The sequence below is a fragment of the Gavialis gangeticus genome, unplaced genomic scaffold, assembly GCF_001723915.1.
Source record: "Gavialis gangeticus isolate Ggan-Ray unplaced genomic scaffold, GavGan_comp1, whole genome shotgun sequence".
Classification (NCBI taxonomy): Eukaryota; Metazoa; Chordata; order Crocodylia; family Gavialidae; genus Gavialis; species Gavialis gangeticus.
In genome coordinates, this window is record NW_017729022.1 from 56,033,135 (window position 1) to 56,052,356 (window position 19,222).

General features: G+C 41.7%; 1 protein-coding gene across 8 annotated transcripts in view; it reads right to left on the bottom strand.

Moving 5' to 3' along the window:
* Positions 1-19,222, bottom strand: part of TMPO (thymopoietin) — a 53,229-nt gene that overhangs the window by 20,333 nt on the left and 13,674 nt on the right. For all 8 annotated transcript variants that reach the window (XM_019515028.1, XM_019515027.1, XM_019515025.1 and 5 more), the window contains exons 2-4: positions 11,410-11,536; positions 6,245-6,409; positions 4,214-4,314 (exon numbers count right to left, since the gene is read on the bottom strand). In XM_019515028.1, coding sequence (XP_019370573.1) covers positions 4,214-4,314; positions 6,245-6,409; positions 11,410-11,536 — 393 coding nt within the window. The remainder of the gene's footprint in view (positions 1-4,213; positions 4,315-6,244; positions 6,410-11,409; positions 11,537-19,222) is intronic.

Here is a 19,222-nt window from a genome sequence, read left to right on the forward strand (position 1 = left end):
CCCCAGTACTCTTTCCTGCCATGGCAGGGGGTCGGACTAGATGATCTACTCAGGTCCCTTCCAATGCTAGAAACTATGAAACATGCAGCCTGTCAAAAGGAGTTGGATACAAAGGTTCTGAACAGCTCCGCAGCATTGCAGTGTGCCTGGGGGGCTAGTAAACTACTTTAAAATCAGTCTGAGGATGGATTTCAGAGAGACAAAAAGGAATTAAATCCTAGCTTTGCTTTGCTTCCTACCCTTGCCTCATGAAGTACTCGCATACCGTCTAGGACAGTGAAGCCAACCTTTTTGGCAGGCATACCACAAGTTAGCCATACACTATCCCCGAGTGCCACTCCAATCCCCTTCCTCTGCTTTCTGTTCCCCATCCTATGCTCTTAGTCTGCTCTCCTGCTCTGCCTTCTGCCACTTCCCCAAGTTATTACAAGCCCCACACAGAGGCTGTCTGTGCTATTTGTGGCACTCATGCTGCAGGGCAGCCACCCCAATCTAAATGAAACTCAAAACTGAAGCCTGTGTTTTACATGAGTCATCACATTAAGTTTTACCTTAATTTTTAAGAATTGCTAACAGAAAAACCCAAAAATTGCCACCTTTCCTTCACATTCTAGCCCCAGTCCAAAAATTGCCTTCCTTATTTTTGAAGCAGCAGTTAACTGTGCCTCTTCCTGTAAGTCACCCTGAGCCTCTCCAGAGAGAGTGGCACAGAAACGAAAGAAAGAAGGCCCTCTATGCTCCTCTAGCTTATCAGACTGTAAAGGGAACTGAGGGAGAGAATGGTGATGGGAAAAACAAAACAAAACAACAACTTTGAGATGCCCTTATCCAAAAATAATTTTCTTTCCTAAAAGCAAAGCTTACTTTAGAAGTTTATGGTGCTTTAGTGAGACGTTTATAGAGCTTTGAATATTACATATGATAAGCTACTATTAATAGCTGTACTGCCTTTTGCTTCTGTAGATGGAACTACTAAAATATCCACTGTCCCAAGTAAACAAAAAAAGAAAGGTCCATTTGGACCAAAGTAGTAAACCATTCATCATTTTAAGAACTGTATTGAGAGATTCAGTACTCTCATGTTATCATTTATCCAGATAAATTGGATAAGACAGTGGCTAAGTTAAAACTGGGTCATAGATGCTTTCTGGGGAAAAACAAACAAACAAAAAACCCTATACAAAATATTAAGAAAAAACACACCTTGAAGCCCAACCCAGAGATAGACAAATTTTAAGTAAATGGTCTGAAGACTGCAACTAACTATGTGGTTCAGAGAGATGTGAATACACTGATGGCAGGATTGGCAAGCACATGTCTGCATCCCTGTAAGTCCATGGATGGGTCATATTCTAGTGCAGTCATACCCCATGTTTGAGTCCAACTACAAAAGGGTGACCACTTTTTGACTAATTCCCCTTCCAAGCCTGAAAGGGCCATGGGATACTGGATTTAAGTCATATAATTGGCCTAGAAAAGCTATTTCTAGTCCAATATTGAATTTGGGCATATCAAAGGCCTAGAAAGGAGTACATTTGTTTTGGATATTTTTGTGCATTTGAAAGAAAAAATGCTCCTCTGGTAGGTTGAACAACATTTAGAATAAGTTCTGAAAAAGGAAAAAAAGCAGCAATATTAGTAACAAAAATTAATGGTAGTGTCTGCAGTTAAAATCTCACAAGCATGTGAAATTCACTACAGACAGAGGAAGTATACAGCATTAAATAGAGCACAGTTTTCCAAACTGCAACTTAATCCTACTAATATGCAATTGCTGTCATTACATTAAGTAGAATAAAAAGAGAATAGCCGTATTTATGCAGTGTTAGACTGGTATGATTTTATACTTTGCATCATGTATTAGCACATGCAATTCTTCACAGGATGCTGTGGCTTCACTTATGCAAATGTATCCAGCAGGACAAATGGCTTTTTGACAGATGCATTCCAACCGGGTCTAGGTAACCAAGGCTGTAGTGCATTAAAAAAAAAAAACACATATTACAATGACTTAAACGACTGGCTAAAGCAGTGATTCTTAACATTTTTAGACTCAAGGAACCCCTCCATAAACTTCTTTGAATTTAGCAGGACCCTCTACAGATGTAGGCAAAGATCCTTTTCCCTGTGCAGAGAGAGATGCTCCCTACCTCCTCCCTTTTACCTTGATGTATGAAGCCCAAAAGCACTCTGGCTGAGAATCACTGTTCTAGGCACTCCAGTTTTGGCAGAATTCAACCGAGATACTTTACAGCAGGGGTGAGCAATTATTTTGGGCGGAGGGCTGCTTACTGAGTTTTGGGAAGCCATCGAGGGCTGCATGACAGGCAACGAGGGGCAGATAAATATTTATTTTCTAAGCTTTTTAGGGACCCCGCGGGCTGGACAGAATGGCCTTGTGGGCCGCATCCAGCCTGCATTTTGCCCACCCCTGCTTTACAGGGGCCTGATTTTCCAGAAGTGCTGAGCTTCTGCTCCCTAAAGATCAGGACCCTTGTCTGCAAGTAAGCATGGTCCTTATCTGGCTTTACTAGCTTTTAGCTCATTGGTGACAACATGCAGTTTCCCTTGCATCCCTGCCTCACACGCACATGCTAGCTCTTTCACACTCTCTCCTAGCCAACACCAGACCCAATTTTCAGCTGCATTTCTGAAATCAGATAATGCAAGACAGAAAGCACACTGGGCAACAGATCTTAAAACTACCTTGTGCCCTAGGCTCTCCTGCTCCTTAGAAGCTCCCAATCCATTACATTAAAGATCATGAAGGGAGAGAAAGGCCACTTTACAGGAGGGACTCCACTACCATCCTCCACTACTAAGGACCATTCCTCCCTGTGCTTGGCACTGGCTGGGGCAGCACCATGTGGGGCTTAAACCATCCCTCCAGTTCAGCTCCCATGCCCTAGACCCCCCCATGAAGAAACCTTCCCAGATCAGATGCCAACTTCCCCTCCAAGGATATGACTCTCCTTCCAGCTGAAGCCTCTCTGCTGCATGTGCTGGTCCTGAGAGCCAGCCAAGGTTGAGCCACAGGTGAGAGCCCAAGTCACTTCTTCACAGAGCTTGTGCCCCCCACTCCTCATGCTACAACAATCACATTTGAGGGAAATGGGTCCAAGGAGCTATGGGGATGCATGATGCCCAGTCCATTCGTGGCTTGAGGATGGAGTGAACCAAAATAAGGGGTGAGTGGGCTCTGTTGGTCACAACCTTCTTGGTCCAGCACCAACATGCTCCTTCTGGAAACAGGGGCACAGGGGACAATTCCACTTGCCATGCACATCTGTTTCCAGGAGATGCTGTGTGGGGTCAAACAAAAAAGGCTGCAGCAGGACCAAGGACTCTTTCCTGCTCTAGGTTTATCAAACTTTACTGCAAGCAAGAGAGTACATTCATGCCACAGCCCCTCTCAGTTCGGCTGTGCACAAGGTGGCATGAAGAGTTCACCTAGTAGCAGCAGTGATGCCCATGCTGCAATTCATCAGAAAGTCTTGCAGCACCTTGGGATGCCATAACACCCCACTTGAGAACCGCTAAAGTGAGACTTACAAAATGCAGCACAAGAGAAGACTAACATAGCAATTAAAACAAAACCCCCAAAAAACAAAAAGCCCCACCATATACCAAAGACAAATGCCAGAATTTGTATCCTGTCAAAGCAAGTAGGATGAACAGCAAAATCCAAGACAAGCATGGAGGTGTCCATTTTTAAAAACTTTACACAGTGACTTTCCTTGCAAAATTACTAAAGGCCCCCTCTATGTGTTACATAAATTGTGCAATTAACCAGTTAACTGCACAACTTATTTATACCAGCTACACATGCAAAGTAACTATCACACCACAAGAAGGTCCATCCAGCTATAAAGTCAGAGCTGGAAAATTGTGTAACAACTTTAAAGCTGGTTTCTCTGCAGCTTTAACTTGCACATGTATCAAGGTAGCTATGCCACCACAGTTGGGAGCCTCATCAGCTGGACAAAAGCTATAGCTAGTTTATAGAGCTTCCTGTGCTGCATTAAAACAAGGCTGCTAGCAAACTCGCAATAAAAAGTTTAGCCTGTTAAATTTAAGCATGCTGTAACTATTGGTTAAGTTTTACTATAAAAGTAAGTACAGAAGCTTTGGTGAGTATATTCACAATCACAAGCAGTCACCCAGTAAGAAAATGCCATTAAAAGTATGACTTCCATAAGAAAAACAAGGATACCTGGTTGTGTTCAACAAGTCTTCTTTGCTTCAGGGTTATTGGAGCCTTTGTCTTGGACTTCAGTGGTTCTCTCTTCTCAAGTTTGAGCTCCAGCTTGGGATCTGAAAAATGAAGCAGTCACTGATTTTAGCTCTTATTTGTAAAATAGAAATAAGAGTGACAGAACACTATTTTTCCTTAGAAAATTCTCTTAAAAAGGTAACTACTAGTTTGTAGTTTAAACAAAAAAATAAATTTTTATAACCAAATTAGTTCACATTGTGGTCCATTCCAGCAGCCAAAAGTTTAGATGTCAAAATTAAATGAATGCTCTCAAATACAGGCTGGTTTGCCTCCTCCTAGACAAGAACACATTGATTATAAAAAATGCCAAAATTCCTGCAAGGCCATGGACAACTGTCCAAAATAGATTTGTTCAACAAAACAAATAACTTCAAAGAATATTCTTAAAACAAAACGAGACAGATTCATATTTCTGCTAAAGCTTCTAATGCTCTGGGGGGAAAAAAAAAAAATCATATAGCTCATAGCTTCATAAGCTATGGGCCAGGATAGGATTGCAACATTTCACTTGAATACCTGTATATACGTTTTGTCATGATCAGTCTATTTCCAAGACTGTATATTTGAGCTTCTTGTTTTAATAAAGAGGAACTAAACAAGAAACAAAGCAGCGTTTAGTGACTAACTTAATACTGGCATCAAGAGTTGCCTCTGTCATTACATGGAAGGTTTAGAGCTCAAGTTACCTAGAAGCTGAAGTATTATAAATGCTATCCCTCTATACCTTTAGTTTTTAAATATTTTCCTAGAATCAAAGGAAATACTGGACAGAAAAGATGAGAACTGATAATTACCGGCTGACAATTTCATTTAGTCTACAAATCCTCCTTTCCCTATTGATAACTTTGACTAGACATACAAAAATTATCCCACGAAAAGGGAACGTTTATCTGTTCCACAACTCCCTGAAAGACCATTACGCAGAAATATAGATCAATACAGACAAACAAACATGCAAGGAGAATCTGTGAGTAACAAAATTATTAACTGTTTCAAACCCTGACTGGTATTCCCTACCTATCCCTGGCTGGGCATGTTCTGTCAAAGGGGATGCTCTTCCAACTTGTTTCTAAGAATAGTCCTTTAATTCCATGGATGTCTCTCTATCCTCGATACCATACCCTATGAAAAGATCAGCAAGATGCACCCTTGGGCCTCATGGATCACATACACTCCAGTAGTTATTCAAAACCTGCTTTTCATTCAATGAAGCCCTTACTATCTTCAAGTATAAACAGGACTGTCTGTACATGGAATGGCTCTCAATCAACTTTACATGAATATTTATTCTTGAAAAAGTGGTCATAATTAGGAACAGCTACTGCATTTTAAATGCACATAGGTTTTAGGTCTCAGACATACAGATAAGCCCCAATACTTACTGAAGGAAAGATACAACAGGATTTCACATCTGAAAATCCTTCAGATGCTCAGACAGGAGATATATTGCTTATGAACTTCAGAGACAGTTACTGTAATCCCTTTGAAAGCTGTTGCAGATCTATCCTTTGACTACAGAAATCTGATCCTTAAGAAGGACTCTGATGCAGGGGTGGAGAAGAGGAAGTGTACCTCCAGAAGCCCTAATCTTGAAGAAAAGTCTACTCTCAGATTCGGAAGCTATTTTGATTCCTATCCTTAGAATGTCATCAGTGCAAAAGGAGGTTATATTTAATTGAGAAGGTGGGGTAAAAGAATCACACAAAATACCTAAAGATCATCAATGGAATATTATAGTAATTCATGTGACAACTCAAACCTAAAATCAGAGCATGCTGGTAAAACTAGTGGGGGACCATACAACCAGAAGGCTGCTTTCTAGTCCATGTTGTTATGATCCCCAAGTTGAAGCAATCACTTAATTTAATTCTCAAACCTGAAATGCCTTTGCATGTACATACTATCTATTACACACTTGCTCATCCCTAAAGCCATTCATTTACATTTAACCTTCCATTACCATCTTACCTTCTTCATTGTCACTGTATTGGTCAGAATCATTATTTCCATTCTGTCTGGTATTCTCAGCAGATGAAGAAATTGTTGGTGTTGGGAGAGGTGCTGGAGACTTCAACTCGGGGCCTTGTTCCATCAGTTTCAGCAATTTCTTTTCATAGACCTTTCTTGTAGTAGCTATAAGATAAAACATATTCAAAATGATAGAAGATTATGACTTGTCAATCTGTCTGGCCAAACATTCTTAGAAAGTAAACAGCTACTGAAGACGCAATATATCTACTCAATAATAGGCCTCGCTAAATCACTCATGTGCTCTATCCACAATCCCAAATGGGACCAGGTATGCTGCAATAAGAGAAATACACTTCAGTATCTTTACTAGAGCCACAAGCTCTTGAGTTAAACATTTCCACACATTAAATTCATGGTAACAGTCATTTTACAGCTAGTATTTTTACAGAATCAATGGAAACAAACTATATTCATTTTATGCCTTATCCAATAAGCCTACCATCATACTGCATCTGTATAGTTTTTAAACACACCGGTTCAGCTTGCCTACAATTTCCAAAAAGACATAAATCAAGAAAAAGAAAATACATGGCTCAAGAAATCTTACTGGGTCACCAGTTCTGTGTACACAACCACCTTTCGTTGCTATTACCCATTTACACAAGAACACTAGTCCCATCAGGTACATGGTTCACAGTTAAGTATTAAAAAAATACTAGTTCTGCTAGCTTTATTCATAAACAATCCAAATGAAGCAAGTAACTAAGTTCTATTCTCCTAACTATTCTGTTTTAGAAAGAGATGAGGCTAAGCACTACAGTAGAGTTAACTGTTCAAAATAATCATAATCAAAACTTGCTTATTTAAATCACATTTTCACTTAATGCATGTTTCTTTAGCTGAAACACAAATATATTGCCATCTACTGTATTTACTCAAATATAAAAAATGACCCCGAATATAAGACTACCCCCCCCCACATTATATTCTATATAGGGAAAAATTATAAAATTTGTCCAGGTACAGAACCTAATTACTGGAGGCTTGCCTTGAATTTGCCCCCCTTTCACTGATATAGCAGGGAAATTAAATCCAGTTGGGGTTCCCTTGCCTGCAACTTCCACCCCCTTGCAGCTCCCCCACCACAATTTTACTATCAGACCCTGCTCTTGCTGAGCACATGAAAGTGAGGAGCAAATCTGAAAACACTGGTTTTGACATACACATGCCTGGAGTAATTTAATTCATCCAGAATTGATGCATTTTACCTTCTTTTACCTAGTTTTAAGCAGTATTTTTCTACCTACTTATATATAGGACAAACTACGTATGATGTTAGACCAAAGCCAAAAGACTGATGATTTCCCAAGTTCACTGGGCCGGGCCCCAGCAGAGGCAACTGTGTTTCAAGCCATAGTAACCCCATACCTCAACAATGCTCAGTATATGTACTCAAGATACCTACCAAAAAGATCCATGTGCTAATTAGCGCCCCCACCACTCATCACTGGAACCTGGTGTTCTAGTCATGAGTTCTAGGATCCTCCAAAAATTTATATGCAGTGAAGTGCAAGGCAAGCTGGTCCGGCTCCATCTCATGGAGGGCGGGACCACACTAGCCATATGCAACAGGCTGAGAGAAGGTAATAGAAAATCTAGATGAACTGTTTGGGGCCCCACTTGGTGATATTTGCCAGACAATCAAAGCTGGTGAAGAAACAAGAATAATCAGAAATGGGGAAAGGCACAGCTCAGCTGTGGGAGTGAAGAAGAAATCAAAATGTATTCAGTGTATTAGCTTACCATGACCTGAAAGAGTCAAGGCTGAGGAGAACTGTATGTAATGGATACTACATCTTATTCAGATGGACTAGCACTAACCCAATCTTCTTCACTGTGCATAAATCTTTCTGGGAGGTTCCCATCATGGCATTACCTGGCAGAGGAGGTACTATGATCACCACCACTGTGGAAAGTAGTATTGGTCCATGGAAATGGGGGATTTCTCCCTCGCTGCCTCCTTTGGCCTTTTGGCCAAGAAGCAAACAAGACTTGGAGGAATCTGAACCCCAAGATCACTGGGCTTGGGGCCTGCACATGGGATGCCTGCCATGGATTGGGAGTATCTGCAGCCCTGGGCTAAAGAGTCTGGGAGGCAAGATGCTTGTCCATGGTAACACCACATGGACCTGAGCAATCGAGCTCTGCTCAGTAGACGGAATATGGAACCAATATGACTAATTTGGACTGACACAAAATTAAAAAACAGGTATGTTATAAAACACTATGGGTCATGTGTTTTATACTCCGTGCTCAGTATTGGCTGCATTTAAATCAACTTCATAAGTAGTTTCCATTACTGAGCACCTGTTGCTATTGCATTTAATGAATTTAATACATCTAATGAAGTTTCCTTGTATGCATATACAAGACAAGGAGCTCTAGCCCCCTCTTCCTCAAATGCCAATTGGAGAAACAAACCTCATCTTGTATTAAACTAAATACAGTATTTTAATTCCAAACCCCACCCCCATAATTAAAGTAATTTTCCTTTGAATGCCCTTGCATTCATTTGTCCTCATTGTGTGCAGTTGGTAAAATGGCCTGCATTAAGAAGACTGGTGTTCAGGTAATTGACTCTACTATAATTCAAACTCCAGCCTAGCAAAACCTCAAGAGCTCAAAAGCCATAGTAAAAACATCAAGCCAGTACCATTTGTATTTTAACTATGGGTCTAGAAAGAAACTAAAAAAAGAAACTGTTTGAGAAGGTGGGGTCAAAGTATCATACACAATACCTAGAGGTGTTCATTAATGGGAGATTCTAGTAATTCATACGTTACATGGCAGACCATGAAGCCATGAAAGCTGGTTTGGTTCCATGTAGTCACACTCCCTAAACTGAAGCAGTAACTTAATTCAATTTTCAACAACATACCATGAGATAGTTTCTGCCTCAGGTGCCTCTGGCCCAGGAGTGGGCAATTATTTGATCTGGAGGGCAACTTAAAGAGCTGTTGCAGGCTAGGAAGGGAAAGGGGGGGGGGGGGAAGCAACTGATCCTATCTGGCCTCAGGCCCATCCGCAATCTGCTCCCTGCACATCCCTGCGATGGGCACTGGTTCCGCAGGCAGGAACATGCAGGGATATTGTGGCTCTGCCCCAAACCCTGGCCCAGTGCTGTCACTGCCATGCGATTCTGGCCCCGGCCCTGCCCACCTCTCCCACTCCTAGATGCTGCTCCCTGCCCACCCACGGACCCATTCTATCCGAGTACACCCTGCCTGCAGAGGTCCCGGGGTGGCTTCCATGGAGCCCTTGCCTGCCCATTTGCTCCTTCCAGTGACCCTGGTAGTGGGTGAGCAGCAGTGGCCAGCAGAGCAAGGTACTGCTGCAGGGGCTACCAGGAAGCCGAGTCTAGCTGCCATGCCTGCCCCTGCCCTGCCACACACCCTTGGGTGGCAGAACCAGCTAGACATGCAAAAGCCCAGGCTGCCCCCACCAGCACTTGGGCTGGGAGGGGCCAAGGGACCTGCCAAAGGCTGAACAGAATCCCTTGGTGGGATGGATCTGACCTGCAGGCCGTATTTTGCCTACACCTGTTCTGGGCCAACACATTTCTACAGCTGACAGTTTCATTAGAGCACTGTTGAACAGACCAGACAAGCGTATATCTATACCAGCAATTTAGATACATCCCAAGAACCCCATAAAAGAAGTTACCGGCCCACAAACCTGCACTTCATTGCAGTTACACTCTAACATTATTCATCTGGGGGGGAGGATGCAGGGCCCAAGGAATGCATCAGTATGATGCATGGGAACTGCAATGTTAGAAAAAGTGGAGCTCAATACCTCCCTAACTTTACTACTCACCATGTTTTGTCTTGTACAGCAAGCTGATGCAAAATACTTCTGAATCCTGTGTTATGGACCTAGAGCTACTCAGTGTTCAGAATTACGGATGTAAATATCACTTAAAAATTATCCATTTAACCATCTCTAATTATATCAGTTAAATGGTTAACAGATCACACACACCTAGTCCCACCAGAGGGTGTGGAGTCCCACCCTGACACCTACCGCACCCTGTTGTGGGGGAGGGGCTGCAGCCACCTGCCCAGAGCAGCACAGGGAACCAGGGACCGCACACAGACCACTTGGACACAACTGCTGCTAGGATTCTCTCCCCAGGGCCTTTGACAGAGTGGAGGAGGTAGCAGCAAACCCTGCCAGACAGCAGTCCACGCAAAGCTGTAGGCAGCAGCTGGCAAGGGGCTTTCCAAGGCCACTGCAGCCACCAGCCTGCTGGGAGGGAGGGAGGGAGGGAGCAAACTAGCTATGGGTATTAGTTCTTCTTCACCCCTCCTGCTCCCCTGCTCTTCACTCCTCCCTCCCTTCCGCCTGCCCTACTACCTTCCTGTTCCTGAGGCACTGCACCACTTCCCTTCCCTGCTGTACTACACCCCATGCTAAACGTTATATTTATACCGGTAATGCATTACCAGTGTACCATTACGTACTGTTTAAACGTTTAACTTCCCACATCCCTATTCAGGATACCGTAAGTTATTGCCTTTGTTATTTTTAAACCCTCAGTTTCTCAACATCACTCCTCCATGAGTTCTGTTGCAGGAGACTCATTTTGGTACAGTAAAACCTCTGTTATCTGGCATCCGCTGGGAATGGGGGACACCGGATATCAAAATACGCCGGTTAATTGAGTAGCCCCGGCTGCCACTTCTCACACCACCTCTGTGGTGTCCCTCCTGCAGCATTGTTGCCCCTCCCGTGGGCCCTGTGGGACAGGGAGGAGGACCCCACACAGCCTGATATGCCCCTGGGCCATGGAGGCTCAGCAGCACAGGCTGCTTTGCCCTGGGCTGTGGGGGCTCAGAGAAACCGGAAGTGCCACGGTGGGCACTTCCGGTTTCACTTTTCCTTACAAGCCGACATGCCGGTTAACAGAGCATGTCTGCTTGTAAGGTGCCGGTTACCAGAGAGTTTACTGTAGTATTTCTGCCATTACCTTCAACAACAAAAAAGCAAAATATACACTTTAAAAAAAAATATTCAAGTTACTTTGCTACCCTTTTATTTCAGGCTGTACAAGGCAGGCACAATACACACACGTGTAATATTCAATAGCTTTATTAACCTACCCACAATAGGACCAGGGTTTACTCCATATTTCACAAGTTGCTCTTGAAGGTCTTCATTGCTGAGCTCTGTTACATCTAGGTCATCCTTCTCCTCTGGCCGGGGTTTATCAGTTTTCTTTGTGGCTTTCTATAAAGAAAAAGAAAACAGAAAACCATGGATACACACACAGGTTTCCTTCACGTCATAGAACAAGTGTACCTTTCCCAACTAAATGCATAGGCAGAATATTAGCAAGTCACATGAAGGTGGTACAATATTAACAGTTCAGATGGTCATTCATTTGTGTTGTCTCAACTTCAGGAAAACTAGCAGGGGGAGAGAGGAGGAGAAGGAAAGGAAGAGGAATCAGTTTAAGTGTAAAATTAGTGTGCAATCATTCTTCTAATTTTAAAAGTAGAGGGAATACAATATAAATTCTCCTTCTGAGCTATTTCTTGAAATAATGGCCCATGATGATACCAGAAAACTAGCTGGTGTTACCATGGATCAAGATTGTCTAGCTATCTATTCATAGAAATTTTCAACTGTGTGAGCAAAAGTTTTCTTGGGAACCATACCCCTTCAAATAAAATGAAGCATTGTTACTAGGGTTCTCTCATCTGAAGCAAGTTGGTTATCAGTTGCTCTAAATTTCTTGGTCCACCAATTGGCCAAAAAGTTTCCATTTTGCTCAGTTTTTCTGAGGTATTTGGGCCTAATAAGGGCCACAAGAACAGTGACCTATCTGTGGTAGGAAATCCTAGTTACCTTTTGTTCCTTGGAAATAAGAAACTGTTTCTGAGCAGTTTCCAAAAGACTAGATTGGTACATCCAGGTTGTTTGACGTATTATACAGATCTAAACCATCTATATCCCCACTTTAGTTTTTTGTATTGCTTAAACAGTTGAGTGTATAAACTTCCTAACTTTTATCCATTTGTATACTACTAATCAAACAGACAGATTTTTTTTTAATTTATCCATCTGTCAGCTACACTTGGCTGGCAACAGTGAATAGATAGTGCATTTATCTTAACTAGGGTTTCTCATTTGCTGCAGTTTTTCACATTGACTTATGGGTCAACCAGCAAAAGTTAATTAAAATGAATGCAGCATTTTAAGATTTTTGCTGGTTTCCCTAGTCAGCATCTTTAGAACAGCACTGATTATATTGCTGACCAGATTAGCAACACAATTGCCTCTGCATGCAACAGAAATACAACTAACTTGTAGAAAACTGTTAAACAGACAGTTAACATTCAAAGGAAGTTTTACACCGTTGAGAGCTATTGAAAAAGCCTTAGTTAATAGATTACTGGACAAGTATCTCTTTTTCAAAGCCAAGCCGTATAATTTCCCAGTCAGCTACCATCCGCTAATTAAAACAATTGAAAACCAAGACATTAAGGTTGTAAGGAAAATCCGTCAACCTCATGCAAATTAATCTGATGCACAGACCTGCCAACTCTGCAGGTAGGTCTAAGGCAGCAGTTTTCAACTTGTGGTCCACAGACCGCTGGGAGTCTGCAGGCTATGTCCAAGGGGTCCACAGAAGATGACTATGACCTAAAGTATGCAAATACCCACGCTTCTAGTTCAAAGTGGCCCACATATCTATTCAAAATGGTTTAGGGGTCCACATATTAAAAAAAGTTGAAAACTACTGTTCTAATACAACCTGCAGCAGACTCTAATAAAAATTTTGGCTACCAGTGAAGCTGACAAAAACAACATCAAATTTCTTAACTTTGTTTTGCTGCCCTTCAGGAAGCTTTGGCCGCACCAGGTATTTATCATGACTTAAAAACAAGTTCTTTGTTGCTCCAGTAAACTTTTATTTTTTTAGGCTTCAAAGGTTTTAAAGTTCAGACACTAGGGGTGTGGGAAGCAGGCCGTATTCAATTCAGATTCAGCCTGAATCGGAGACAGTGATTTGATTCATTGATTCAGATCACTGTCCCTGATTTGATTCAGCCGAATCTGAATCTGAAGATTCAATGCCAATTCAGAGAATGAACAATTCGGCCACAGACACATCTTTAAAAGTTTTTCCTATGTACCTTGAGATAACAATGCGGCTCATGAACGCTGTGATGCTGGGGTGGATGGAGCAACCTATAGGAGTGCAGGCCCCCCCACAAGCTCAGCAGCAAAGTACTTCTGGTCCACTTCCGGGCCTACTAGGGAGTGCATGGGTAGCAGTCCACTTCCGGGTCTGCTGCCGAGCATGCTGGGGAGCCCCCTACGCTTCTGTGGGACGTTCCATTTGATCCAGCATCACAGCGTTTGCTAGCCGCATGGTACTTTGAGGCATGTAGAAAAAGCATTTAAAGCTGTGTCTAGGTCCAAATCTCTGAATCTCTCCAAATCAATTCAGAGGGTTCCAATTTGATTCAGAGAGATTAAAGGGTCTCGCGATTTGATTCAGAGATTCGGCCACCAAATCAGGCCAAATCAAATCAGGGACTGAAGCTGTGCACAGTCCTTTCAGACACCCAATTATGCAAATATAAAACACAGGCAAACGTTTCATCTATGATATTATGAACAGCCTGAAGAGGCAACACATCCCCATGTCCCATAAGGGATTTTATAATCTTCTAGGTCTCCCCATAAATACAAGGCACACTTACTAAAGTAGCAGATACTGCCATAGACAAATATTTTAGGTGAAGTACTGGTTTTATAAAATACCTGACTAATTTACTTACACTAACCATTCCATGCCTATTAAATTTTCTTCTGATAAAGTAGCAGTTGAACTCGGAGTAGAGAAAGTAAGAGCAATGAAATTGAGTTTGGCTGTTCTTAAGTGTTTAATGTAGTTCTAGTCATTGAGCATTATAGAGAGGATACAAGCTAAGCCTTATCTGAACTTAACCTGTATTAGCATTTTAAAAAAGGATTAAAAACTTACACTTAGCTTCTACATATTAGAAGAAATGGTTTCTGAGCAACTGCCAAAATATTTTCTATAAACTCAAAATGCATCTTAAAGCTAGCTAAAATTGTTCTGTCCCTTCCTTCCCCACCCTTCTTACTGAAAGCCTCCTCCTAATATCCAGACAGAAATTTCTATGGCTGCTTGTTCTTATGCCAATACTATCCTTTTCCCTTCTGCCCCACTAGTGTTTTTTACTCCTCCGATGCATTTCTAGAGAGCAAAATACCCGTGTAGCAATATTTTCCATACGCTGAGACAAATTCTTTTAGACCCCTCTTGTAAAGTAGGCATTTTCAGAAGAAAAGAGTAGCCCTTCCATGCACAGCTCCAGTTTAAATACATAGTTCGTGAACATCGGTGACCAGAATCGTACATTATCCTACCAAGATAAAGCTTTACTGCTGCCTTTTACAGTAACATTTACAGTTCCCCCATCTCTTAATGCAGCATAGGATCTCATCTCCCCTCCCCAACATTGGCAGCTAACAATCATCTAGGTATCAACACCTGAGCATATTACTGTTTACTCACATATCCTATGCACCTTCTCCTCCCCCCCACAAAACAGTCCTTCAAAACTGGGGTGCATGTCTTAAGTGAGGAAGCTGGCTTTCTTTGCTGGAACAGAAGCATGGAGACAGTGCTACTGCTTCTTTCTAGTCCAGCAAAGAACAGGGGTAGAGTCCAGTTTCAGTAAAAGTATTAAATCCATAGCTTTTGGCTGAACAGATAGTGGGTGGGCTGAGGAAAAGTAAACTGCTGCATAATAGCAGCTCTCTGTGCCAGAACTGAGGGGAGGAAAGAAACAGAATTCTGCATTCCACATTCCAGATACATTTCTTCCCCCCACATACTATATGCACCTTGTATCCCTGTATCTTGATGGCCCCTGCTTGCCACAGCCAGCTGTACTTTTTTCTTGAGCTACCATATTTACCCAAATCCAAGACTATTTCAAAATTACAACTATCTACTAATGAAATTATATACATGGAAAATCATGTGTTATACTTTTCCATGTACAAACTTAATTCTTGGAGGGTTATCTTAAATTCATACTCCCCCCACCACTGTGGCAGGGAAACCAGTATAGGGCAAAGGGCAAAACCTTCACCCCTTGCCCACCCCCTTGTCTCACCCTTGCCCCCCCGTCTCACCCTTGCCCTGCCTTGATGCCTGCTCCCCAACCCTCCTTTGTGCCTGTGTTTGACCCCCTGGCACCTATCACCCCCTCCCCTATGTGCCCACCTGCTGCAGCCCCAGCCCTGGACCCATCAGGCAGAAGCAGCAATGGCAGCTCAGAGTCCAGTTGGGATGGGCTGCAGTCTCTTCCACATCCCATCAGGCTGTGAGCCCCCTCTTTCATGAGCCACCCTGGCCCAGAGCTGAGCCACCAACTACCCTGCACAGGTACTCAAATCCAAGATGAGGCTTTCCTCCCCCCATCCTCCGTGCTGGGGGGGGGGGAGTGGGAAAAGGACCTCATCTTGGACCGTTTTCTACGCTTATACTAATAATCTCCCATGAGGTACAATGCCTAATACTTTAGAAATCTGCCATACAACATAGGATAACTGCTTGACTTTAAAGCTACATCTTCCAACTTCTGTATTATGGAACAGGGTAGTGTGTGGGCTTTACTAGTTTCTATAACCTGCTCTACATTACACTAGTTCAGGTCAAGTTAGATGCATGCACCTGGGGAAAAGAATTCTGGGATGGGGGAGGGAAGAAGGGGTTAGAAAAATAAAAGTCAAATAGACCCAAATAAAGGTGCATTTATGAGAAGATTCTGAGTATTAAGACTCAGACTACCCTCATCTGTAAACCCAAACATTTAAGGCAGATGCCATCCCTGTCCACTTTTTGGTGTCAGACCTAAACATTCTGCATGTACAAAGTTTTTGTAGGTCTCCATGTAGACGGTCAAATCTAACCATTCCATGCATACAGGACTATAAGTGTTTGTGCTGTGCATTTTCAACATATTAAATGAACAGTTAAAGCCTTGAATGACAGATTGGTTGCCTTTTCAGCTAGAAATTGATCTTAGACCCCTAGAAGAACAAAAAGTTTGTTCACCACAATAAAACTAATATTTCTGGCATTTTTAATAATAAAATATTTATGATTTCTTAGTTGGTCTAATAAAAGGTCTCTCTGAACCAAGAGTTCTAGAGTTTTGCATTTCTTTTAGTCTCAGACCAACACAGCTACCAAATACATTCTTGTTCACTACAATGGCATTTATATGGAAAAAATCTATAGAAGTCAGAAGCAGGAGAGGAAGCGAGTTATTTGAGGAACACATAGCACGATTGTTTGGTGCTATGATGTAATCACGACCAACACTGTCAGCAAATTAAAAACTTGCTCTATACTTATGTCCACAATTACAAGAAACCTGGAATTGATAGGATTTAGGTTCCACTCCCACACATTTCTTTAGAGGTCTTCTCACAAAGGAGACTGTATACCTAATGGAAGTCTACTGATTACAAATACCCATAACAGAACTGTTTTAATGCACGACCTGAAGAGTTATAAAAGAATTTACAAAATTAGTGTCCACTACACGTTTTCTACTTGCATCAGAGGCCTTTTAAAAGTGTTCTTCAATGAGTCATGGAGACATTGCTATCCTTCACTATGCATGATGAACCAACAGGTCGACTTGGTATTCTGAGAAGGTCTAGCACCTTTGCAACTAAAACTGGTATTTAGTAGGTGATATTTGAGAAAAAAGAACCACACACATTACACAAAAAAACTCACATAATCCAAAAATCTGATCACACTTTAATACTTCTTCCTACAGCAGTATTAAAAATGAGAAAGGGAACCCTCAGAGGCAGCAAAAAAGTGTCAATGAACTTTAAAAAAGGTGGGAGGAATATGTTAAGCTGTTTGACAGTAACCTGTATTTTCTCTTTTTTTTTGGTGGGGAAGAAGATGGGGGCAGAAAAGCGAGACTGGAACATTTACTGCTAACAGCAAAAAGCTGCAGGTTCATTTAAAATAATCAGACTACCTAAAGACATGGGTTGATTACATCTGTACAAGTACAAGCTGTTATGTTATAGCTATCATTAAAAAAACTTGCTGTGCAAGGAGGAAACGCACACCAAGCAAAGTTTGGGTATGCACACATATGCAATAACATGTTTACAGAATGCCAATTCACTATACAGAAACATTTTACTGACCAAAGAAAACCATGAATTGGTAAGTTTAGCCAAGTAGAGTACCTAGCACCACAAGAACATGACTGCAGTCTAGCACAAACTTCAGGAGACAACTTATTTCAAACAAGAGGTCTTTTGTCAAAAATCATTTGTGCTGATCATGGAACAATTTAATTATAAATGTGTCTTAGATAGCTGCATTTCTACTAAAGAACTTTGGTCAGGTAGCTATGCTAGCCAGTTATTCAATAATATCTTGTCTTCAACTCGGGCTGGTACAATATGCCTTAACAAGGTATTAGACATCACCAAATAACGTGCCAATATGAATGTACTTCTAAATCCCACCTACACAAACATAGTTCAGAGCCATAATCACAAAGCTTGGATTAAGATGCAGCATGGGCATCAAGTGTACAAGCTTCTTTACAATCCCTCAGAACAAGGTTAAATAGGCTATTAAAAGAACCCAAGTTGTATCAACACAAACAATTCAGGTACCATCCATCACAGGAATTAAAGAACTGAAAAAGTGCTAGCATTCATGACATTCATGATTAATTTATCTTATGAAGCATGTGGGTTCGTATTATTTCTACATAACTATGTTTTGATTTTTTGGAATTTCTCTCTACAAGTGTAATCTCCTTATTGAACCAGACTAAGCTCTTGACCTCAGATGCCTTCTGGAAATGTTTATCATAGGCTAATTTCACCAAAACTAAGAGAATAGCTATTGCTTATTACAAAGAAAGTGACCAGGTACTCATATGGTGAGGAAATAAGCATTACGAAGTCAAGTACCTGAGATAAATGCCAGAATTAAGGTTACCATGCTAATCAAATGCATAAGAACTGAGGGCCACATGAGACTACTCTTAAGTAATCTGGTCTTCTACTATTTCCACTAGATCACGTATTTCCAGGGATCTGGGTTTTCCGTTCACCATGGAAAAATGCAGGTTTTTGCCTTGTAAGGAGAAAAATTGCAGAAAACAGCCGGTTTTCCCTTGCAGGCTAGCAGACTTCCAGCCTGCAAGGGGACTGTGGGGAACAGGAGGAGGGTGATCAGACAAAGGTCACCACATGCATGGGCAGCCAGGCAGCGTGAGCAGCTCTCTCCAGGTAAGTCCATGGCAGTGGGATGAGGGAGCGGGAGTGGGGGCTGGGTGGAGGGTTTCATAATTTAAGACAGTAAATACTAGGTCCCCAAGACAAGAGAGTTTAGCTGACTGTTGAACTAAAAGGCAGTCAGTCAGAAAGCATTTAACTTAACACAAATGATTAAACTCAGACAAAAACGTATAAATGTGTATCAAAGCTTAAAAGCAAAGGAAAATAGGCTTGAACCCAGGGCTAAGAAAGGGTTTAGTTATTTCATACAAAGCATTAAATTATTAGCTTGATCAATGAAGTGCTACAACATGTGGAAGGCTTGTCAAAGAATCACAGCCATTTACCAGTCCAGGCACAATGTCTATCTTAGCCACCAACAAACAAGCAGAATTTTTACAAGGCTGATTTAAGGAAGGTGTCCAACCATAACAATATTTTCTTGGAAACAAAACCCAATACCAACAGCACTGCAGAAGAAAAAGGGTAGATGCTGCTTCATCATTAAAGTTAAAAAGTATATGTAAACATTAGAAACACCTTCAAATAAAGATACACTCCATGTACTAATCTCTTATTATGACCCCTAAC